The 24,890-nt window shown below is 29.8% G+C and overlaps 1 protein-coding gene across 2 annotated transcripts in view; it reads left to right on the top strand.

The window, feature by feature from the left end:
• The window catches only part of LOC127278525 (WASH complex subunit 5), a 290,329-nt gene that overhangs the window by 61,376 nt on the left and 204,063 nt on the right, over positions 1-24,890 (top strand). For both annotated transcript variants that reach the window (XM_051300266.1, XM_051300265.1), the window contains exons 2-4: positions 5,744-5,846; positions 5,918-6,109; positions 6,183-6,397. In XM_051300266.1, the coding sequence (XP_051156223.1) occupies positions 5,744-5,846; positions 5,918-6,109; positions 6,183-6,397 (510 nt within the window). The remainder of the gene's footprint in view (positions 1-5,743; positions 5,847-5,917; positions 6,110-6,182; positions 6,398-24,890) is intronic.

The raw sequence follows: 24,890 nt of genomic DNA on the forward strand, positions 1-24,890 counted from the left end.
AACATTTTTGTTATGCCAACAAAAAACACTCAACCAAATTTTTTGGTTGACTCAAACAAATAGTTTGGTTGCTTAAATACCAACAAAATTTTTTTGTTGGCCCAACCAAATTTAGGTTGCTCTGACTAATCATTTTTCTCAGTGTTGGTTCCAAAAACAATTAATAACTTTCAAAAAACAATGTCATTCTTAAGAACATTATTATCCATGTATTGTACTGCAAAAGAGTGAGTTTGCATATTTTCTTTGTATGTATGCGCTACATACAGTTTATTATTTTTTAGCAAGCGTAAGTACTGTAAAATGATAAAATTATGCAACATAATATTAGAATTTCGGCAAGCTTCTTCTATAACATAAGTCAGTTCAAAAAGACGTTTATATGTACCTACACTAAAACAATTCGGATATAGTTTTTCTATAATTTTTACTCGTTGCTTTTTTTAAACAAAAATTTTTAATAGCACCATCCTCTATTCGTTCAAGTTTATTTATTACACGTATAAACAAGTTATGTGACCTAACTATTTGTATCTATATGATTAGTTTCGTGTACAAGTTGTAATAATTTACCATTTATATTTTCATATTCATAGCAAGAATGTACCCATAAAGAACCAAATTTTAAAACTTCTTCAGGTAGATGCAACAGTTGATGTACATTAATTGAAAAAAATTTTAAATCGTACAAATCTTGAAACTCTTTAACGAATTTATGCAATAAACTGCCAGCTACTACAATTTTGTTATAACTCACAATATCTGAATTTAAAATAGATGAAGCAGTAACTAAAAGTATATAGTGTTCAAAAAAATTTTGCTCCACTACTCCATGAAAAACAGGAATTAAATAATAAAAGAACCACAATTTTAGTTCAGAAGCCTTCCAGTGAACTCAATCATTAACAGTACGAGGCATTCGATAAACAAATTTTGGTGGCTTAATTTGAGTTAATTTACTATTAATTACATGTATAGCATTAATTAATGAAAAATCATATGTCCTGTATTTTGTATCAAACAATAAAGTTAGTATTTTTTTAACTTCGCCACTTTCAACCCCATGCATGCCCCCTTTATAAAATCAGCCATTAAAAGGGAAAGTGTGGTAGATCCTTTTATACCCATTACAGGTTGCAGAACGTGCATATAAATCACATGCTGCAAATGTTCTCAGATCAAATTGATTACTATAAGGATAAACATAAACATTACCACCTGTTGGTAAAAGAAAAGTTTCACCCTTCAAAAAACATGTTGGACATCCGTAGTCTCCATTATATTGTGTAAAATTTAAACAAGCAGCTTTGGCTGATAAATAATACGTTCCCATTAATAAAATTCCTTTAACACTCACATTAGTATCTATTTGAGGAACATAAATCTCAATTCCGTTTTTAAGTTCTTGAAATTCAGAATAAAAAGAGTAAAAAAACATATTCATATTTGGCTTTTGATCACCATACCATAAGCCAGCAAGTAAAATATTTTCTCTTCTTTTTCTTTCTTTTGGGGGTAGTTCATTAATAGTTAAATATACTGGCCATGCAATAATTTTTGAAGACTTAAAAACTGGTATTCCATCAGTATACCATAACTAAGTGAAATATTATGAGGATTAGATAAAAGCCCATTTTCAATCCATTCATTATACACGGAACCATCATAGATATCTGCAGTATTAGGTCTATGAAAACGATATTGCAATTGATTATAGAAATGTTCACGCTTAAACATTTTAAATGTTTAAATTTAAATCATTTCTTGTTGTTAAAGAAAAAATTTTTTGAAATTTATATAAGCTATTTTTTTTAAAATTTTGATTTAGGCAATAAAAATTAATAACTGCAATAATATCTGCAATGCAGGATAATGATATATTATGATGTAAGAATGTTGACAATATTAACAGCATACTTTGAACAACTGTTAATGGAGCTCCTTGATATAAGGTTTCATTATTATTTTCATTTAACAATGCATCTAATATATCATATTCATCGCCATTTTCTTCCTCAACTGTATTTTCATAACCATCGTTGTCCTCATTATCATCTTCACTTCCATATTCTTCAGAAGAATTTAAATCATCATCATCATTTCCTCTTAAATTTTCAATATCTTCTGCCTCCTCATATATTAATCTAAGAAAAATAAAAATTTTGATGTTAAACAAGTGGCACTCATGCTTACAAACGAATTTAAGTAAGCTTTCCATGAATGGTTTATAAACTTAATACAAAAAAATATATCCTGCCAAAAGAGTGGTACTAAACCGTTACTCCCAATATGCTTGTGAAAGAGCAAAAAACATAATATACTTAGAAGAAAATTTCGGTCATATATTGCCATCCGTCCTTTGTACAATAGAACCTTAGTCCTTTGTTAAAGGATTATAATTTTAACCCGAGTTTTATTGCTTAAAAAATACACAATTTTAATAACTCGATTTTAAAAAATAAATATATTGAATCTATAATATATGAGAGATTCTTTTTCAATCGCCCCAGCCCAAAAAGTCAATGTTCTGGAATTGGCTTCATACTTTGGTAAATTGTTGTCCTATATGATAGTAATAAATCCCTAAAATATAAACTCATTAAAAAAATATTTGTAGAAAGTAGAGGGGGTTGAAGTTTTGACGTTAAGGGTAACATTGTCATTTTCAAATCCGTATAACTATGACAAAAGTTAATGGATTTTAATTTATCTATAATGAATTTTAATGCATTTTTCACGTACTTTTCAAAAATTTATACAAAATTTAAAAAAAAAATTTTTGACCCCTTTTTTTCAAAATCAACCCTTATTTTTCGATTTTCACCCCTTCGGGTATTTTTTTTTTTTTTTATTTTCATTGGAAAGCTGAGGTTTTTTCCCATGAGCTATGTAAATATGAAAATGGGACAACAATAATATTGTAAGAAACAGAATATTAATGTAGGCGGTGCCGGTAAGGGTGCAGTTAAGGGTACCATTGTCATTTTCAAATCCGTATAACTATAACAAAAGTTAATGTATTTTAATTTATCTATAATGCATTTTAATGCATTTTTCATGTACTTTTCAAAAATGTAAACAAAATTTAAAAAAAAAATTTTTTCACCCATTTTTTTTCAAAATCAACCCTTATTTTTCGATTTTCACCCCTTCGGGAATTTTTTTTTTATTTTTTTTATTTTCATTGGGAAGCTGAGGTTTTTTCCCATGAGCTATGTAAATATGAAAATGGGACAACAGTAATTTTGTGAGAAACAGAATATTAAAGCAGGCGGTGCCTACCTAAATCCTCGAAGATGATCTTTAGGTATACCCGTTACCGGCACCGCCTACATTAATATTCTGTTTCTCACAAAATTATTGTTGTCCCATTTTCATATTTACATAGCTCATGGGAAAAAACCTCAGCTTTCCAATGAAAATAAAAAAAAAATACCCGAAGGGGTAAAAATCGAAAAATAAGGGTTGATTTTGAAAAAAAGGGGTCAAAAATTTTTTTTTTAAATTTTGTATACATTTTTGAAAAGTACGTGAAAAATGCATTAAAATTCATTATAGATAAATTAAAATCCATTAACTTTTGTCATAGTTATACGGATTTGAAAATGACAATGTTACCCTTAACGTCAAAACTTCAACCCCCTCTACTTTCTAAAAATATTTTTTTAATGAGTTTATATTTTAGGGATTTATTACTATCATATAGGACAACAATTTACCAAAGTATGAAGCTAATCCCAGAACATTGACTTTTTGGGCTGGGGCGATTGAAAAAGAATCTCTCATATTACGGTTATAAATATCTAAAATTTATAATAAAACATGTATATTTAGGAAACTAAACGTAAAAATGTCATATCTGAACATGTGTTCCGCATAAGGGTGTCTCACTTCAAGGCTGGTATGAAGCTACATTGTTAAAAATGGGACTACAACTGTATATATTTGCACTTTCGAGATTGAAAATAATTTCAATTCCTCTGATTCTAAGTTTTAGTGCGATTTCCAACAGTATATATTGTACATGTATATTCATTTTAAAGTTTTACTTACTGATGATGCATTTCATTACTGATTTCGTCTGACGATTCTAACATTTCATTCATATCATCATTGTCATTAAGATTAAGATGACCAAAAAGTATCAGATGAGTTACAAAAAAAAGAAAAAATGTCTTTTGTCCAAATATGTGGATTAAATACAATATTTTGAGCGGCAGAAAATAAATTTAGAAGGACTACTGTATTATAAACAATATTTTATCGAGGGGGAATTTACTAGTAAAAATTGTGTACACTTGAGTACAACTACACATATTACCATTATTACCTTAGTATTACACTTTTTACAAGTATTACATACTATTACCAAAATATTACTGTATTACAAAGTATTACACATGTATTACTGAGTATTACCCTTTATTACAAAAAATATTACACGTCAAATAGCACTTTCTTATACGTAGAACTTTCAATAAAATTATTATTTAAGAGCAAAACTTTAAAATAAGAAATTAAATATTTTTAAATATTAGGGTAAGTGCATCAATTACGGCACGATCATAAAGAATGACTATTATTACTATTATATTTAATATAACTGTTGCAAAATTATTTATTAATTACTAATGAAGATGCACATTTAAACAATTATTAATTAAATTATTTAATATCAAATTTTTTCCCTCGCCGTAATTGAAACATTTTGATTCCTCGTGGAGGAAGTTTTGTAGTCCTTTCGTTTATAAAATTAATAATAGAGAACTTATTAATAATTAATTTAATTATTTATTATTAATTAATTAATTATTATTAATAATTAATTAATTAATAGAGAACTAAAAAGTCTCTAAATATATTATACTGAATTTTAGTAGATTCTAAACAGACTATATAGGCCTTAAAAGTATTTACTAAGATCTTATTATACTTTATTAGAATCTAAACCAACTTTAAATTTCGACTCGGGTTATTTTAAAAAAACCCTGGGAACCTAATGTAAAATAAATTTCGATATGTAAATTGTTGAACAAATTTTTTTCATATTATTAATAGTAATAATAATATTATTAAATTGATATATGTGGATAAAATCTCAATAAACTTCGAGAAGAACGTGTACATGAACAACCCCAATTTCGTACATTGAATATTATAGAGACTTCTGTACAGGAACTGAACAGAACTGGTAGAAGTTTAGCTACTGAACTTGTATATGAAAGTGTACAAGATAGGGTACAGGGAGTTTTAATATAGGTTGCTCCATCTTGATATAGTTCCTGCACAGTAAAAACTTGGGCTCATTCTGATCCGCAGCAAAAATGAACAAATGCTAAAAGACATAGAACGTAGCGCCACCTACTTGACTCATTTTTGCTGCGGATTGCCCGGATCATTTTGAGCCCGAGTTTTTACTGTGTGTACGGACAGATACTGTATCAAAGCTTTCATCTTATAGTCTTGTGTTCACTGATACTCATCACTGATGCACACAGCCTCGTGGCGACATCCTTCCTACAAAATATGCCTATATTTTATCGATAACACAAAAAATAATTTACATAAACAATTTTAGAGATTTGTTCGAGAAAGAGCAATTCAAAATCTATAGATTGAGAGCCGTCAGTAAAGCGAGGGAAGTCAAACAAAAGTCCTAATGATGTTAAGTCCTGTATACTTTATTCAAGCATGAAAAAGTTGTTTTACGCTGTCATTTTAACACAATTTATTTATGTCGTAGATTGGATTCGAAAAGTTATATTCAAAAGTACAGTCTGATACTAATTGATTTTGCGTACTTCAAAACAACAAATGCTTGTGAAGAAAGGATTGAAAATGATTCTGTAAGTACTAAAGCGTTTATACAAAAGCAAATGCATCTTGCTTCTTGTAAATAATGTATGTTCAATTACAGAATTTACAATCTTTGGACGAAGAGTTACGAAATAGTTATTCTCAAATTCTCTTGAGATTTTATTTAGCTTTTGAAAGCATTCATAAATATATTACGGAATTAAATGCTTATGTTGACGAACTAGAGGAAGGAGTCTATATTCAACAGTCTGTAGAATCCATAATGTTAAATGAAGAAGGAAAACAATTGATGGTATTTTATTAATTTAATTATGTATTTTTTCAATAATTGCACGATAAAAAATTCGAATTTAAATCAATTTCAGTGTGAATCAATTTACTTGTATGGAATTATGTTACTCTTAGTCGACTTTTATTTCGAAGGACCTATAAGGGAAAGGTTACTTGTATCTTATTATCGTTATAACGCCCACAGTTCATCATCCACACGAGTCGATGATGTTTGTATGCTTTTGAGATCAACTGGATTTATAAAATTATATGGAAAGAGAGCACCAAACTATCCGGAATCATTTTTTCAGTAAGTCTTTATTACAATAAAATAATTTACTTCATTGCAAAAACCAGTGTTCAAATGTTAGACATTTGAAATCTTGAGATATTTACAAAATGTCTTCTTAGGATAAATGTCTTATTCATTTGTCTTTGATGCGAAGTGTCTAAAAAATTATGGGTACACGAATTTCCCATAAAAATTATTAAGCCGAATTATTAGCTTCTCAAAATCCACAATTAAATAAATCTATGTAAAAAGGTTGTTCACTTCTACAATTCGTTTTATTAATTGACGAAAAGAGTGGGAAAAATATACTGAACTTCTTCTCAATTATTTCTCAATTATCTGTAATTTTGTGTAAAAAATACATATTCTGTTAAAAAATTATTTATTTTTAATAAATAATAATTAATCATAGTACTTAATTTTGTTAATAATTTATTTAATCATTGCTTAATAAATGTTTAATTCAATAAATTGAGCTATTGTACACTAGTCACCAGTAGAGGAATAAGAAATATTGAGAGTAGAGTGGAGATAAAAGGCATAATAAAAATTGCAAAAATAGTAATAGATATTAATCATCCTACTGAAAGTTTTAATAATCACTAATCACATAGTTTATGTCAAATTGGCAGTTTGACAGCTGTCAAATTGACTGTCAACTTATTGCCACTTTAACATAAAATTTGTCACCAATGACACCAAAAACCCTTTTATTAAAATTTTTATTTAAACAAATAACTTTTTATATAACTTGACTCTGGATTTGATAGCTGTCAAATTATAATATAAATAAAAAAAGTATAAATTTTATTTTAAATCTTATTTTAAATTTTATACCAGCGGATCTGAAAATGTTTTCACTTTCATTTTAGGAAAAAAAGATCCCGTTTTAGCAAACTTGACAGCTGTCAACTGTAATTTACATTTTACAGTTGTTGGACAAAGTATCATGTGCTATTCGTGAAAAACAGCGATACTCGCTTGCTCGATTGCGCAGCAAATTTCGAGCTTGTGAGAAATCGCCCTTGTTCTGCACTCGTTGCGAAAGTACTTTGCTAAAAAATACAATTTTTTAAAAAAGTGTTAAAATAAAAATTATCCATGACTAAAATTCTTATTTCCATTTTTTTCAAAGATTAATATGTACTCTAAATAAATAAAAATCATTAGGATAGATTTTTAAGAATTGATATCTATAGTATTTAAATATGTATAGTTAAATTTGTGTAGAAATTTTTTCAAATTTTAAAGTTTCGGCATTATATATAATTATAATACTCTAATAAAACTTCTAATATTTCTTTTGTAGATACTTTAAAGTATCAAGATTTGAAAAAAAAATTTTAACCTGGATCAGAATTTCTCAAACGGATCACCTAAAATTCAGAAATTTTTTTTTTAATCAAAAATCATTTCTTTTGACTCCTTACAAGGTAAAAATAAGTCCCTGAAATTTTTAGGTCAAAAAAAAATTTTTTGTTAAAGTTATAAACAATTGAAATTTTTTGCAGTCTTATTTTAAAAAATTTTTTCTCGAGTTCCTGTTCACCAATTTAAAAAAAGGGGTTTTCTCGTCTTAAAATGTAGTTTCTAAATATAATTTTTATTTTGAAAAAATTTCATATTAATAGATTTTTATATTATTTATTTATAAAATGTTATTAAAAAATAGTGTTCTTGACGTCCTACAGAAAATTAAAAATTTTTTTTGAATTCCCCACACGGTAAGAAACCGTTGAGAAAAAAATGAGACTAAAAAAAAAATTTCTGAATTTTAGGTGATCCGTTTGAGAAATTCTGACCCACCTTCTACAAACATTTTGACTTTTGGCCACTTTTTGTCGATCCTGGCTCACTGTGCATGTACTACATATTTATTTAATTTGGAATCAAAAACATTTTCCAATTTTTCATATTTTATATAAGTAAGATAATATATCAGTTCATAAGAAAAAATAAATCAATTATAATGTTTATTTTAAAGTATGTGGGGATGGCAGCATGATAAAGACGGTTCCTGTAAATAGAGATCCTTAAGGAAGAGTTGATGCATGTTTTCCCTTCCACTACTTTTGCGGGTAACCGGATTCGGAAGTGATGAAAAAATATGATATACTATTAGTCAAAATGAACGGAATCTTTTAAAATGCCTTTAATAAAAACCATTTCAAACAACCGCGCTCAATTCGAACCAATCAAATAAATTTTGGATTAACTTTCGATTCCGGTTACCCTCTACCAATCACAGTTCAGCTCGACTTGCGTCAACTCTGCCTTAAGGATCTCTACCTGTAAACTGTAATACTTTTCTCTCGCACGAAAAGTCAGAGATTGAATGCGTGAGCTTGTCTCTCTCTCTAACCACCACTGGTATAACACGCAATTGTATTCCGTAGATAATAATTAAATAAATTATATTTTTTAATAATAAATATTTATTTATGGTTGTCCACTATTTACTTTAAATACGCGAACTAGTGAGGATTCCTTCTGAACATTTTATCTCTTTTATAATAACGAAAATCCCACAAGTACTATAGTTCATCGCCATCTATAATTTATAACCGAACTACATAATTATATATGTCATCGGTAAAATCTCGCACAAAAAACACAATAGAGGAGCCGGATCGTGTAACTCGATTTGCGTTCGGGCCGGTCGCTCTGAAGCCAGTGAAGACGCACTGGGAAGGTTGAAGATGTAAAGAAGCCGTTAAAGATTGTAAGCAATAATTTCTGGTGACGAAGAGGCAATCGCTATAGAATAGAGTTAGATATAGCATCCAAACCTGGAGCTGAATCTTTTTTGTTGCTCATCAAGGCAGCTCTAAACTCCGACTCAGTAAAAGGACAATTCATGCTTTCATCGACATTCACTCGATCAATTAAGGGCAAGTGAACCGGAAAAACATCCTTCTTGATCAGGTTCCTTTGAAGGTTTTTAAAAACTTCAAAATTTTAGAAGACGTGACAAATACCTTCACCTTAGACCATATCTCCTTAGAGCCCATAGTGGGCTGGACTGAATTACAGAATTTTTCAAAGGACAATTTCTATTTATTCCTGGGCAATCACTTGACCACATTGTCAATTTCAACAAATCTGACTCTAAGAGCGGAAGTTTGATATTTTAGAAATTCCTTTCTAGCCAACCTACGTCGCTCAAGAGCTTCCTCACACTCCTGGTCCCACCAAAGAGGTTTTGCCTTTCTCTTTTTCGAAAGGGATGATATGAGTGGTAGAAAGCACAAGCAGCAATCAATTCGTCCTTCACCTCATTCAAAAATTCACCATATATTTCAATCAAGGGTTCGTTTAATTCAACTTTCCGAAATAAGGGCTCAACACCAACATTTATACCAATCATAAATTTCGCCCAATCTACCTTTTTAATATTAGGACGATTCACTGATGCTTCTTGAAATTTAGCCGACGCATCAGTTTGAGCAACAACAAGAAAATAATCAGATGAATAATTTTCTGAAGATATTTCAGCTATGTTGCATACGAATATATGGTCAATGTTTTCGCCTACTTCGACACTTCCACTGATGTAAGCTGGATCACTCTCGTTCAAAGGGACCAAGTCAGCCTCATCAACTGCATCTGCCACATGATTACCACGACTGTTGCAACTAACAGAGCTCCACATCCATGAGTAAGCATTGAGGTTACAACATATGATAACTGTGTCATTTGAGGGACAACATTCAATTAATTTCTCCCAAATAAGTGGAGGAATCTTTGTATCCGGAGGAGCATACACCGATATAATATGATATAATATATAATATAATATGAGAGAAATAATTAAAAAATAAAGGAAAGAGCTGTAAAGAGACTGGGTAAAAATAACAAAAAATATTTTGTTTATATAAAATTGTTTTTAAATACCCGTGTGTTGTATCACCCACATGATCATTTAGTAAAATTTTTTAAGTCCAAAAGTCAAATATTTTTTTATCTCCAAAAAATTAATGTTTACAATGATTAAGAACAATGAATAACGCGTTTTTAATAAAAATATATTTTCACTTTTCTTGAAAATTCACCTAGGATGATTCATGATAATAATCATAAAGCATATAATTAATTATATTTTATAAATTGCATTTGATTGGAAAATATAATTTAATATCTTAACTGTAACTAAATAATGTTAAGCACTTTTCTAAGATAGGTATTTTGCAAGTTTAAATGCCATCAAGAAGTTAGCATTCGTTTTCACGTAGTGAGCGTAGCGTAGTTGGTAAAACGTTGGGCTCATAGTCCGTAGGTTCGATTCCCCCCATGCGTTAGATTTATTTATTTCTCAGGTTTGAGTTTAATCATTAATTCTATGTATGAATTAGTTGAAAAATGAAAATATCCGTTAATAGTATGCAAAAATGACATATTTTTTAATTTATTTATTTATTGTATGTATATTACATTTAATTAATTAGAACGTTAATTAATAAATTCAATTTGAGTAAGAATTTAATTTAATAATTTAAAAATGAAAGAATTAGTAAATAAATATGTTATTTATTCATAATTTAAGCTTATTTATTATTAATTAACTATTATTATTAATATTGTTGATTAAAAAACATTAATGCAAACTTGAGGGCAAGATGAGGGCAAACGTGAGTACCCATGAGGGCGCGCATAGGGGCGCCCTCATCGATGAGCATGTCGTTTCCATGAGAGTCCCCTATGGATCACCCATATGCATGAGGGCGATCCATAAGGGCCCCCGCTGCAGGCCCACATCACTTTTCCACACGGGTTTATAAAAATTATTTAATTAATTAATGATTTTGTTAAATATTATAAAAATACATTATTTTAAAAAAAAAACTTAAAGCAAACACATTCTTTGTGTAAAAATTAATTAAAGTAAGTATTAGTCGTTTAACTTGACTTATAATATTGCACATTTCTTTCCATATGTTATTAATTTCGTAATGAGGAACTAAAATCATTAACATTGTTTATAAAAATTGTTTAAACAATTGAAAAAATTTTTTGTTCAAAAACAAAATTAAAGGCGTTATGCAGAATTATATCATCTTTACAATAAGAACAAGAACTTCAAAATCGGTTGAAATTTGTAGGCTCTATGTTAATTTGTCCACGGCCCACTGTGTAGAGTAGCGCGCGTGGGGCTTGCACGCAATTTTTAAAAATTCATTTAAACTTATTTAACTCATCAGGCCCATTCCAGCTCTTTTTGCAAAATCTTTTGTATATTTTCAGACATTAATAAATCATACAAAAACAAAATTTAATCGGGCCCAAATAAAAAAAATTAATTTTTTTTCATTAAAATTTACAAAAAAAGTTTTTTTTTAATTTCTTAAAAGTTAAAGAAAAAACAAAACATTTATTCTTTGGCAGGATTTTACCAAATTCAATATTTTCAGACATATAAGCCATTAAAAAAAGGTCTACTTTCGCAAAGCCAAAAATTCATAACTAAAAAATTTGGCTGATTTTTCAAAAATAAAAAAATATTTATTTCATGTTTTTCTACAAAGAATAAGAAAAAAATATATTTACCCGAATTTTAAACCTCGACTATAAGTCTCATGTGTAATCGCCCGTATATACAGTGGTTTTTTGCCAAATTGATATTTTCTTCACTTGTATCATATTTTCTAAGTCTATTGTGATGAGAATGTGTCAATTTTATGGACTGATTTTTCCACCACTTTAATAAAATTTAATTTTTAATGAAAATTGTCTTTTTTGGCGTTTTTTTAAATTTTTTTCGACATTTAAACCACTGTAACTTTTACAATTTCATTTTAATCAAAAAATTTTACATAAAAAAGTTGTTTGCTTTTTCCTGAACTATAAAGATGTGTAGTGAAAAAATTTTTTTTTTTTGAAAAATTGAAATTTCAAAATTTTGAAAACCCTGCTGTTTTTGCATTTTTTGATGAAACTGGCTGGCTAACGAACTTGACCTGTATTTTAACAATAACTTTGTATGTGCAAAGTTGCAAGTCGATTCGCTTCGATTTACAAAAGTTATTGTGTCAACAACATTTTCTGTCTATGGACAGACATATGTACATACGTACATACAGACACACAGACAGACACCTTCGCCTGACCATGATTTTTCGATTTACGACACCTCAAAACGTAAAGATTTCATGGAAATAGAAAAAGTCAATTTTCGACCAACTATAATACCTTCTCATGTGATGAGAATGTAATTATAAAAAATTACATTAACAAATTTTTATTAATTTTTATAGTAATGCACATAATTTTTTTTACAACAATTTCTTTTAACAAGTTTGTTCCTAACCAAGCTTGACATCTATGACATCATCTTTCAATCGCACTAATAAGTGTTTTTAGATCTCCCACCTCGTTACACGCATGCGTTGTGCATTTTATCTAGTATATAATTTAAGTAAAAGCCTTTAATAATTTATGTTTAACTCACGTTGTAGCGTCATACTCTATAAAATTTGAGTATAAGAGTTTTGTTTTTGTAAATGTTTGGAAAAATATATTTCTTTACCTTTTATATATAATATATTAAATACAAAAATGTAAGCAAATAATTTTATTATATTCTCTACCTATCAGAATATTATCATATTTAATGTATAAAAACTATATTTAATTTATATTTTCTCTAAGCACTGAGAAAAAAGTTTTATCTAAATATATGATGAACGAAAAAAATATGTTTAAATTAAACATAATATGTTTTAATAAAAAATATTATAATGAATTCAAACATATTTTTTGTCTGACTGTATATCAAACATTTATGTTTCAGTGAAACATACTTTTTTCTTAGTTCAATGTATATTATATACTGTATATGAATATTACTAATAATATAATATTACCTTTTTAAATCCAAAATGTTATACATAGATTTGGTCTGAATTTTCTATTAAATTTTTTAATCTGTTTAAATGAAATTCAAACGTTACAAAAAATTTTTTAAATTGTTTCAGAAAATTTGGTTTGAAATTAAAATTAAATTATTTTAATAAATTTAAATGTAGGTTAAGTATTTAAAATTATTTTTGTATTAAGCTTTATGTATTAATTCAAGAATTGCACTTTAGTCATCACACTTATAGTCGCAACACACTTTACACCATACTTGCATCTTTTACAGTGTGACTCAAACAGAAGTTACACTTCTGTAGTTGCAACGTATATTCATTCACACTTTTTGGAGTAATTCGAATTCACATTTCTAACAGTGTATTCACAAGAAATCGTCAGTTTTTAACTTCAAAATTAATATAAAAATGAAGTTTGAATAAAAGTAATTGGTATTAAAAATGTATTTTAAATTATGAAAAATAATTTTCTTATATTTTTATATTTGATTTCATAAATAGTCTGCCTAAATATGTACCTGATTTGCAATCTAGCAAATAGTATACTCACGGATACTATTTAATGAAAGATCAATGAAATTGTGAATATATACAAAATTCTTAATACGTAAAGGATAGTTTTTTAATACTCAAAGAACACCGTCCGACACAAAAAAATACCCTTGTCTGGCCGTTTTGCTAGATCAAGTCGTTTGTGGTTTTTACGGGTGAAAATAAACCCTAAATGAAAAGTGAGAAGATATGTTTTAAAAATTATTAATATTTTATAAAACTTGGTATCTGGGGGTTTTCGGTGTCGATGATTATTAATCTGATATCAGATTTTCAAAATTCAAAATGGCGGATCCAATATGTCAGTAAAAAGTTTAAGAAGTTATTAATTTTTTATGAAATTTGGTATTTAGGGGTCTTTGAGGTCGCTGTTGTCGAATCCGATGTTAAATTTTCAAAATTCAAAATGGCGGTTATAAAATAAAAAATTAATAATTAATTTTGAAAATCTGATATCAGATTAATAATCATCGGCACCGAAAATTATGTACACAGTAAAAAGAAAATATTATTTTAAGATGAGTCTTAAAATCAGCGCTAGTAGTTATAATGGAACTTGCATTGCGTAAATTCAGCAATGCTGCCTTAAAAATGTTGCCTCTTAAAATAAGACCTCTTTTCGGCCTTAAAATAAGACTTTTTTGTGTGTATTCATATTATGTGATTATTACTTTCATTGAAACGTCCACTACACTTAAAGTTAACTGAACTGCTCATTTTGATATAAAATCTTCAATAAATTAAACATAGGTATCTGGGTTCCTCGTCCGCACATAGAAGGTGTTTTTTTCCTCAGTCCCATAAAGGTAAATTAGGATCATCTTTAATGCTTTAACAATCATTTCATCAGTCGAGTGCCATCGTGTTTTTACGTCGAGGGTAGGTGACATTACTTTTGTGTTTGTTGAGAAATTTGTCACTTCTTCTTCAAGATCACCATCATCTTCATTTCTATAAACTGAATCAAATTGATCCTCATTTTGTAACTTTAATTCCTTCAGAAAATCTTAAACTTCTAAATTTTCAATGTGTGCGACAACTAAAGTGTTGATTGCTTGCCACGTTATCTAACGTTATTCCTTCCACTTTTTTTCAAGATTATATTGCTTTAAAAAATCAAAAAATATCTTTACCATGTCGCTTCCAGTATGACATCCATTTGCTGGGATGAAATCCAATGTCAATATAGTCGATATCAATCACTAATAATTAAGCATTTTTTCTTGAAATTGAATTTTAAACAATTTTTTTATTTAGATTTAAATAAATTCACCAACTTGTGATTCCATAAAAGCAAGTTGCAGTTACGGAAGTCCAAATCTCTACCGTAAATGATATTTTTGACGAATTGTTTAATAACGTTTTGATAATGTTCGCATGCATTTCTTTAAAAGTAGACGAAATCATCGATCGCAAAGCATTTTTCTGAGGTAAATTTACATTCAGATTTAAATGGTGAAAAAATTCTTGAGTTGACTCATCGTCAAAGAAATTTATCGGAAGATATTTTTTTGACACTAACTCAACTACCATTCGATTTAGCTTGTTTTAATCAAATTTCTAAAAGTAATGATTAGATTCTTTATATAATAATAATACTATTATTAATAATGATAATAATAATAATATTTTTTTTAGAGAGAGGCTGGTAAAAGTGCTTTAAGCACAGAGTGTGGGACTAAGTCGGACGTGCTCTTGCAGCCGGTCCTACCGCACTAAAAAAACCCTTATTCACACCTCACAATAACTCCCGAAATCTGCTTTCGCATTTCTTCAGGAGTTGAGATCATTGGCGACTCTTAGCCGAGCTTCGGCTCTTTCAATACTTTACCATCTTGGATTTGTTACCATTTTTTACAAATTCAATTTTCTTCTTTTTTCTTTATAATAAGGACATCTTGTATATATCTAGATATTATATCCCAATGGTTGTTGTCTGACAACATTTTTTCTATTATGTTTTTTGGGGTACAAATAGCATTTATTTTCGATTCCATTGTGCTTTTTAAATCTGACCACCTAATAAATTCGAAAAATGTGTGATATACATTGTCATTTTTGTCAGGGCAATAAATACATGTAGGACGTTTTTTTAATTTTATTTAAAAAATGACGAAAATATTCGTATCCCGTTAAAAATTGTGTTATATAATAATTCACATCACTATATTTTCTATTTACCCACTTATTAATATCCCTAATTAGGCGAGCCGTCCATCTTCCTGTTTTACCATTATCTCATCTTTGTTGCCATAGTTCGAAAGTTTGATTACGAGCTTCTTCTTTTATTTCGACAATATCCATATGCTTCCTTACACTATAGATCTTCTTTCTTTTCTCAGCTAGCAAGTCAATTAGAATATCACCGGCTACTACTAAGACTGTTGCTTCTGGTGCCGTGCGATAGCATGAAGCTAATCTTTGCGCTACGTTGAACGTCGGCTATTTGTTTTCGGTAGAACTCTTTCTTCAATGTATCTGCAATTATTACAGCCGCATTCAACATAATTGCTTGTGTCACTGAGAAAATCTTTCTTTTTTGTGGTTTAGGACCTTTTATCTTTGCCATGAGTCTGATCAGATTACCAGTGATAGACGCAGCTTTTTCAGATGCATCTCTAATATCTTCTTTAAAATTTAGTTTTGAGTCAATGTAAACTCCCAGATATTTAATTGCTTTTTGTGTAAGAATGAATTTATTACTAATTTCTATAGGTAATATGGTCTCTATTCTTTTTGTTGTTAAAATTATAATTTCTGTTTTATGGAGCGATAAGCTCAAAGAGTGCTTCTCCATCCAGAAATTTATTCGTCTCATCACAAGAGTTAGTATAAGTTGAGCTTCTTCTAGGTCTAATGCGTTTATTTCAACTACTACATCGTCAGTGAAATCAATTATTGTAGAATCATCTGGGATTTCCATGTCAAGTATGTCTTCGTACGATGAATTCCATAGTTCGGGACCCAGGATGGATCCTTGAGCTGCACCAGTGGTAATCAGCTTACATCTCATGCCTTCCTGGGTATCATAAACTAGGTCCCGATCTTTTAAATAATCTTGTATTGTACCCAAAAGATATTTTGGTATGTGGAATTTATTTTTTAATGCATTTAACATGTCACTACATCTGACTGAATTAAACGCGTTTTTTATATCGAGTGTAACTAATAAGGCAATTTGCCGTGAAAGTTGCGGTCCACTGTTCGTTTTGTTTAATTAGGATATCACTTTTTGGATAGCATCAATGGTAGATCGTCCTTTCATAAACTATATGACGACGGCTCACTTGGGTTACCTTTCCCTTTGTCCAGAAGGACCAACCGTTGAACTTTCCATCTTTTTGGGAAGATACCTTCTAAAGGGCACTTATTGTACATATTCAAAAACATCAGCGAGCATGATCTTGTTAATACTTTCAACACTTCCTCAGGAATTCCATTAGGACCTGGCGCTTTTCTCGTCTTCAGAGTACTGGCAGCTTTTATCAATTCTTCTATTATGAATAGGGGAATATCTTCTTGCTGTATTTCTTTCTGTTCATCCGATCGGCATTCATGAGATGAAAAAAACGTGTTGACTATGTGGTTCATCAATTCTGCTTCTTTCAGTTCTTGATTTTTGAATTTTCCCTATTTTTTAGTCACGATTTTGTATCCTAAACCCCAAGGATCTGTGTTCACATCTTTGATAAGCTTTTCCCAACAGTCGTATTTTTGCTTTTTTATAGTTTTACCCAACTGTTATTTCGAAATCTTATAATTTGCTGCAGTAACCAGAAATTCGCAAGCATTTTTCTTTTTAAATCGCTGATAAGGAAATTATTATCAGCTGCGAGAAAAGTAGGCGGATTTATAAGGTACGAGGAAGTGAGTGATGGAAAAATTTGGCCAATGAGATCAAGATAGAGTTTGAAGAAGTCACCATTATACAAGATTTTTAAGAAAATCGCGGATCCGCGTGTTAGTTTGTTGAGACATTGCTTTCATTTGTTTATAACTGCAATAATTATTGGAATAGCCATCATTTTATGCTTTCCATAATTTTATCATTTACCAAGGTGACTTTTCACCTAATTCACTTGTGCTGTGATAATACGATCTTTTCTAAATTGTGACACTGCCATTATTCGAGGAACGCCTCATGGAATAATACTTTTGACCAGGGTGGAGTAAATCTATTTAATATTTGACTGGTCACTGGGACCTGCTTGCAAATTATCCACTTTAATCCTCTTCGATTTCTCATCTTTCGCCGACTTTCGTAAAGTATTTTTATTTTCTTTTTGTAATAATGTGTGCGTATGGGTATATATTGGACGAATGATTAAATTCTTCATATTTTATTTTATTATTGTAATTTTTGCTTAATTTTCCATTTGATAGTAAATATAATATTACTACTATTACATTAATTGAATTGAATTAAAATGACCCCGACAATTTTATTCATAACAGTATATGGTATTAATAATTATATGTTATGATTAAATGGAAGTTTGTTTAATACTAATTGAAACTAATTGCGATTTTTTTATGTATGTGTGCAAAATATAAGTTTACGGATATATTTGTATCAGTCAAAATTGTCGGAGTTAAATAAATTATAATATTGTCATTGGATCAAATTTTTATCGTTATTGTTTTATTTATATCATCAATATTTTTTTAATTTTATTTAATTTTTATTGGAATTATATAATTTTCTTCTGTGTAATATTTTATTTGTCACTTAAGTATAATTTCTTGTTTTTCTTTCGTTACACGCTGTGTTTTTCTACATAAGTATAGGCTTCTTTTCCTTAGGTCAACTATTTCACTTGTCCACCAGTAAACTTCGTTTTGGTTTCTCCGCTGATTTTTTCTTGGCATACAAGCACTGTATGCTTTTTTAACAGTTTAATATGTTTATTTACTACCGTTTCAGCATTACCATTTTTATACGTAGTCGTCAGGTCTAATTCGAGTAATCCGATTTCCATACTTTTTATTAATTTTTGTGGGTCGAGTTTTGCTACGTTCCATATTCTAGTGCTAGTAGATTTAATGTTTTCTTGTTTCAATTCATCATATGCGTTAAACTTGATGTACTGATGATCACTTCCCGTGTAATCTTCTAACACTTTTCATCCTGTAATATGAGCCGACAAATTTTCAGAAGCCATAGAGATATCTAGAATTGTTTGTGCATTTCGAGCTCTTCAAAACGTTGAAATATTACCAATAATCAGGTCCAGTCTAGACATCATCTGAATAATTCGTCTACCTCTTGAGTTTGTATGTCTTTCTCCCCAAGCAATTGCTTTCGCATTAAAATCTCCAACAATCAATATATCACCATCTACGTTTTGAATTGTATCTTCTAGTTCTGCTAATTTTGTTTTGAAATCAGATCTTCTTACAATGAATGACTTTTGCATTTTACATGTTCGGTGAAAGGGAATTATTAATATATCTTTTCTTTCTCGAAGTCTAGCATAATTCAGCTGCTCACTATTTTTAAAATTAAAAAAATGATAAAGATATAGAGGTGTTTTACTATTAATAATTGAATAAACTAAATTTCCAATAAAAAGTTGCCTTCTAGGGGCAACATTCAATAATCCCGATCTAATTTTATACCCAGTAATATGCTCAGTCCTAGGCAAATTATAAACAAATCGAATACAGTTGTTCAACGCTCTTTCTAATTTATTGTTCAATTCGTTGGTGATATAATCATATACATGACAGCAATAGTCAAAAAAAGGAAGCACAAGCAATTTCACCAGTAATAAGCGAGTTGGAGTAGGCAAAGAATCTTTATTTCTATTCAGTAGTTGTAATACCATGAAGGTTTTGCGCGATATACTATTAACTTGCTCCTTCCAAGATAAACCACGGTCCAACAACAAGCCAAGGTCCTTCACTGATTCTTTATATAAAATATGAGTCCCATTTACTAAGAGAGGAGGAAAGGCTGATAGGGTTTCAATAGAAGGATAAATAGAAGAGGTGAATACCGTAGCATGAGTTTTATTCGAATTTAATTTGAGTATATTGTTCCTCGCCCACTGAGCAACATAATTAATATCTGACTGCATATGTTTGATCATTTCAGGAAGACTGTTTAACGGACCGGACAGTTAAATTTTAAAATCATTTTGCATATTTATGAAATTTACAATATTGAAGTTTTTCTCCTAACTCAGTAATGAAAATATTAAAAAGTAAAGCTGAGAGGGCTGCCCCTTGAGGGACACCACACTCAAGCCTGTCCCAATCAGAAAATTCACCTCTTTCATCCATGATCTTCTGAAATCGGGAATGAAGATAGGACCCAAACCATTTACAGACAGACCCTGACATATTAAAGGACTCTAGCTTATGTAATAGCCGACTGTGATCTACAGAGGGAAAGGCTTTTGAAAAATTGAAAAATACAGCAACAGTAACAAACCTTTTGTCCATAGCAAGTTTTATATCTGAAGTAAATTTTAAAGATGCTGTACATGTACTATGTTTAGCACGAAAACCAGATTGAAATGGTTCAAAAAGTTCATTGTCACGCAAATACTCAGTCATCTGTCTACAAACTATTTTTTCCAGTGGCTTCGACAAGCCACAAATAATAGATATTGCTCTGAAATCTATAACTGCTTTAGGATTATTTATTTTTAGTCATGAAAATTTCATTTGCCACAGAATTAATGTTTTTTTTAGCGAACACACGAATCTCAAGGGTGCCAATAACTCTTAAACAGCATGGCCATCTCACATCGAAAAAACATGGCCATCTCTCCTAATGTCAGGAGACAGATTGAAACAACTAACATTTAAATAAATAAATAAAATTCTTGAATAAATTTGAAGTTATGACAAAGCTTGGGTTATGTACGCGGAAAAATTTTTGTTGTATCAGATGCGCAATCTACGGTAAAACTGTTGTACTATGAGTTGAGGGCAACTGTTATCCTGATTTGGTGCGTCAGAAGCACTGTAGGGGAAATAGGTTGCACCAAACCGGGATAACTGATGTCCGTTTTTAAAGTACAAAAATTTTTAAACTAACCAGTACAACCGGTACACCAAAATTTTTTCAGTGTACTTTACAAAAAAACATGAAAATTCAAAATTATTCTATAAAATAACATAACACCAGTGACAAAAGTAAACTCATCACTTTCTTCAGAACTAGTCAAAATAAAAAATCTGTTTTTTACTTATTTTTTCAATATTTTTCGTGAAGTTTTTTCTTTTAATTGGGGTTTGCCACAAAACAAAGCGAACTAATCTTTGAGAAGCGGTAACTAGCAGCAAATTCTATAAAATATTTAAATTGGCCATCTCTCCCGCATGGCCAACTCCCCCGGACTTACCCTATACATACTAGTCGGGTAGCAGTAAATGGTCCAGAGGTACTTCCCTACTGAAAATCCTTGTATAAGATCTTGTACAATTTCCTGTACAGGATCAGCAACTGAACTTGCACAAGTTCTGACCAGTTCCTGTACAGGAAAATGCATACGAATTTGGAACAAGTTCATGTGTGAGATCTTGTACAAGAAAGATACTTGTACAAGAAAATGTACATGATCTTGTACAATTTCATGTATAAGTACTTGTACATGAACACGTTCATGTTCTTGCACATGTATAGTTGTAAAATTTTTTTTTTAATAAAATTTGAGATTTTGATAATTTTTAACCACTAAGATTCGTAACTCATGCATGCTAAAAACTATTGCGCAGTCTTTGAAGTTTTTAATTTTTAGTAAAGTAAAACATGAATTAACATGTTGCAAGAACATGGACGTGTTCATGTACAAGTACTTATACATGAAATTGTACAAGATCATGTACATTTTCTTGTACAAGTATCTTTCTTGTACAAGATCTCACACATGAACTTGTTCCAAATTCGTATGCATTTTCCTGTACAGGAACTGGTCAGAACTTGTACAAGTTCAGTTACTGATCCTGTACAGGAAATTGTACAAGATCTTGTACAGGGATTTTCAGTAGGGTTACTACTACTTGACTGGCATTAAATCACTTGAAAATGATCTTTTACAAGCCGAAGAAGGAACTATGTACAAAGTCAAAATCGCCGATTGAGTAAGAATCACTTTTTTGTTTAATTTATACCTACTTAAAAAACTTTAAACGCGTATTGATCGAAACTGCACACGGAAAAAATAAATTGTTCAATTATTAAGAGACTAGTCTGTCACTTTAAGACGGGACACTTTTTCCGTAGAACTTTAGTTAACTTTCTTTAATAACTTAAAAAGATCGTTGAACTATTGAAAAAGAATCATGGAATTTTTAGAATCCAGCATGTAACCATTTATTTTTTATTTAATGTTAAACTATAAGGAATAGACTTTCTGTAGCCTTTTTTCTGTAGTTTATTAAAAAAAAGAAAAATGTTTTCGACTCTTTCAGACGAAAAAAAAAATTATAAAAAAATTCTAAATAATAAATATTTTTTTTAGTATAAAAAAAATCTTTGAAAAATATCTCAAAATCATCGTAATCTCCCCTTAAACTCTTCCATGCAAAAAGTCGATTCAAGAATTTGCATGTTATCATTTCGTCCCGCGGCAACACTATCTATTCTCTATATTAACATGTTATATTGCGTAAATAAACCGCTTATTGTAAACCTTTCAATTTGTTCATTTAATAAAATTTGATTTTTTACTATACATTATAACTTCTTTATTACTGCGAGAATAAAAATTTCTTCACTTTCTTTAAATTATTTCATTTTCTACTTTTAAGTATTCTTGAAATTGTAATTTTATAATATGTAAGTTTGAGGGGTTAGTACCACATGTCAGTGACTTTTATTAAATATTTTATTTATTACAAAATTTATTTTATTAAATACTTTTAAACTATTTAAAAAAAATTTTATTCCTTATATATTATGGATTATGTTGCTGTCATAGTATGTATGTATGTATGTATGTATATAGACACAATAACTTTTGTAAATCGAAACAAATCGATTTGCAATTTTGCATACACAAAGTTAGTGTCAAAAATAGAAAAAAATATGATACAAGTGAAAAAAATATCAAATTAGATAAAAACCACTCTATATACTATAACGTGTATTTTTATTTATTTATTTATTTAATTAAATTTACTGAAATTTTTAATGTTAACTAATTAATTTAATTGTGGATTTGAGCAAAATACCCGCTATATTTGGTTTATTTTAATTTAATGCACGAGACGCCAGGTTATTTTGTGGAAACTAACCAAACCATTTATTTAATGAATTTAATATGCTAGCCCAGCTGTTAACAAGGAGACCGGGTAGGTAAGGAAAATCACCAAAATCATTTTTAAACCACACTTTAATTGTAATTTGAAACAGGTCCAGAAGAGACCTGTGAAAACACAGAAATTTAATTATAATTTGAAACAGGTCCAGAAGGGACCTGTGAAAACACAGAAATTTTCGTAGAACAGAGATTTTATGATTTAACCTTTTAGGCGATCAAATCAGCCGAAAGTTCACTTTTAATGGACGAGAGACTCACCGGAGATACGCCGACGTCCTCTTAATAGTCCTCGTCTCATTTTCCTTTCTTATTTTATAATTAATTTTGCACTTCAGAATTACGGACTACTGTCTGTGTCGCGAACGCCAAAACGAGAATGAATAAAAATGGCTGTTCGTCAGCGTCATCGCGTCCGTTCGTCGCGCTTCGTCTACATGGTGAGTCTCGCCCGAGTTACAAAAGATCCACCATTGTTAATCGATGCGCGTCAGATGGTAACTTCATTAATTATCGACGGTCGAAAGAAAGTTCGATAAATCACCGATAGGGGCGCTGCACAATAACATTTGTCTGGAAGATGGCGATGACCAGTGTTTTGACAGGTCTCTGTTATTAAAAGTGGATCTTTGTTTTCCTGGCAATGTTGAATAATTGGGACTCACATCCAATTATATATGCCAGAAAATACTTCCCTTCATGTCTTCCTTCAAGGATGTTTAAGTCGATGATCGACCCGATAGTTGTGAAATTGGGGACTTAACCCCGAGTATCATTTTATGTAAAGTAAGAGAAAGAAAAGTGTTAGTTTTATTCTTAATTTTTTTATGATCGGTGTACAATAATCTGACGGTTCGCCCATTAGTGAAATTATGGAATTTATTGTAAATAAAGGTAAAATAAAAGTGATAGAATTGAAGTGAAATAAAGTGTGATACCCGCTCTGGCGTTAATTTGACGTTAAATTAATCATGTTTATTTATTTTGAACGCAGGCAATAAAATGCCGCGTTACAATACATATTATTTATATTTTTTTACACAAAAATCAGACTTTCTGACTCAATTATCTTGTAATGTATTCATTTTGGAATAATGACCCCAGAGACTTTTTTCTTCAATATTTTATCAGCTACAACTTTGCCATTAAACATTTTTTTCTATCTCTTTACGTTTTTGAGATTTTAATGAAAAAAGCATTTATTTTTACATTCTCATTACATAAGAAGGTATTATAATTGGTCGAAAATTGACTTTTTCTGTTTCCATGAAATCTTTACGTTTTGAGGTGCCCTGAGTCGAAAAATCATGGCCCGGCGAAAGTGTCTGTATGTATGTATGTAGACATAAAATGTTGTTGACACAAAGTCGCAAACAAGTACACTTGCATGTACATGTTCATGTACTTTGTTCCAATTCTATTTACAGGTTCGTTTTCTACTCTTGTACAAGATCACGCGAATGTGCAAGTACTTGAACTTGAACAAGAAAATGTACATGATCTTGTACAAGATTTTTCAACTGGGAATAGTGTATAACCGTTACTTTTATGTATAACAACTTTGAAGTAAATAAAATAAATTGTTTAATTAAAAAAACTATTTGAAAAAAATAATGGAGATGGGATACTATCCCCTTAAATGTATTCGTTCGCTCAAATGTTTCATATATTTGAAAAATCCAAATACTCAAAAACACTTCTAATTCCGCATCATACATTCGAGCGTGAAACGCGAGTGCCATGATAAGAATGTTGTCCTTAAAGTCGAAGAACTTTAAGAAAATTAATCCTATATGATAATAATATAATTATTATATATAA

The sequence above is a fragment of the Leptopilina boulardi genome, unplaced genomic scaffold (assembly GCF_019393585.1).
Source record: "Leptopilina boulardi isolate dan_hultmark-lab unplaced genomic scaffold, ZJU_Lbou_2.1 LbouV2_204, whole genome shotgun sequence".
NCBI classification, from domain to species: Eukaryota; Metazoa; Arthropoda; class Insecta; order Hymenoptera; family Figitidae; genus Leptopilina; species Leptopilina boulardi.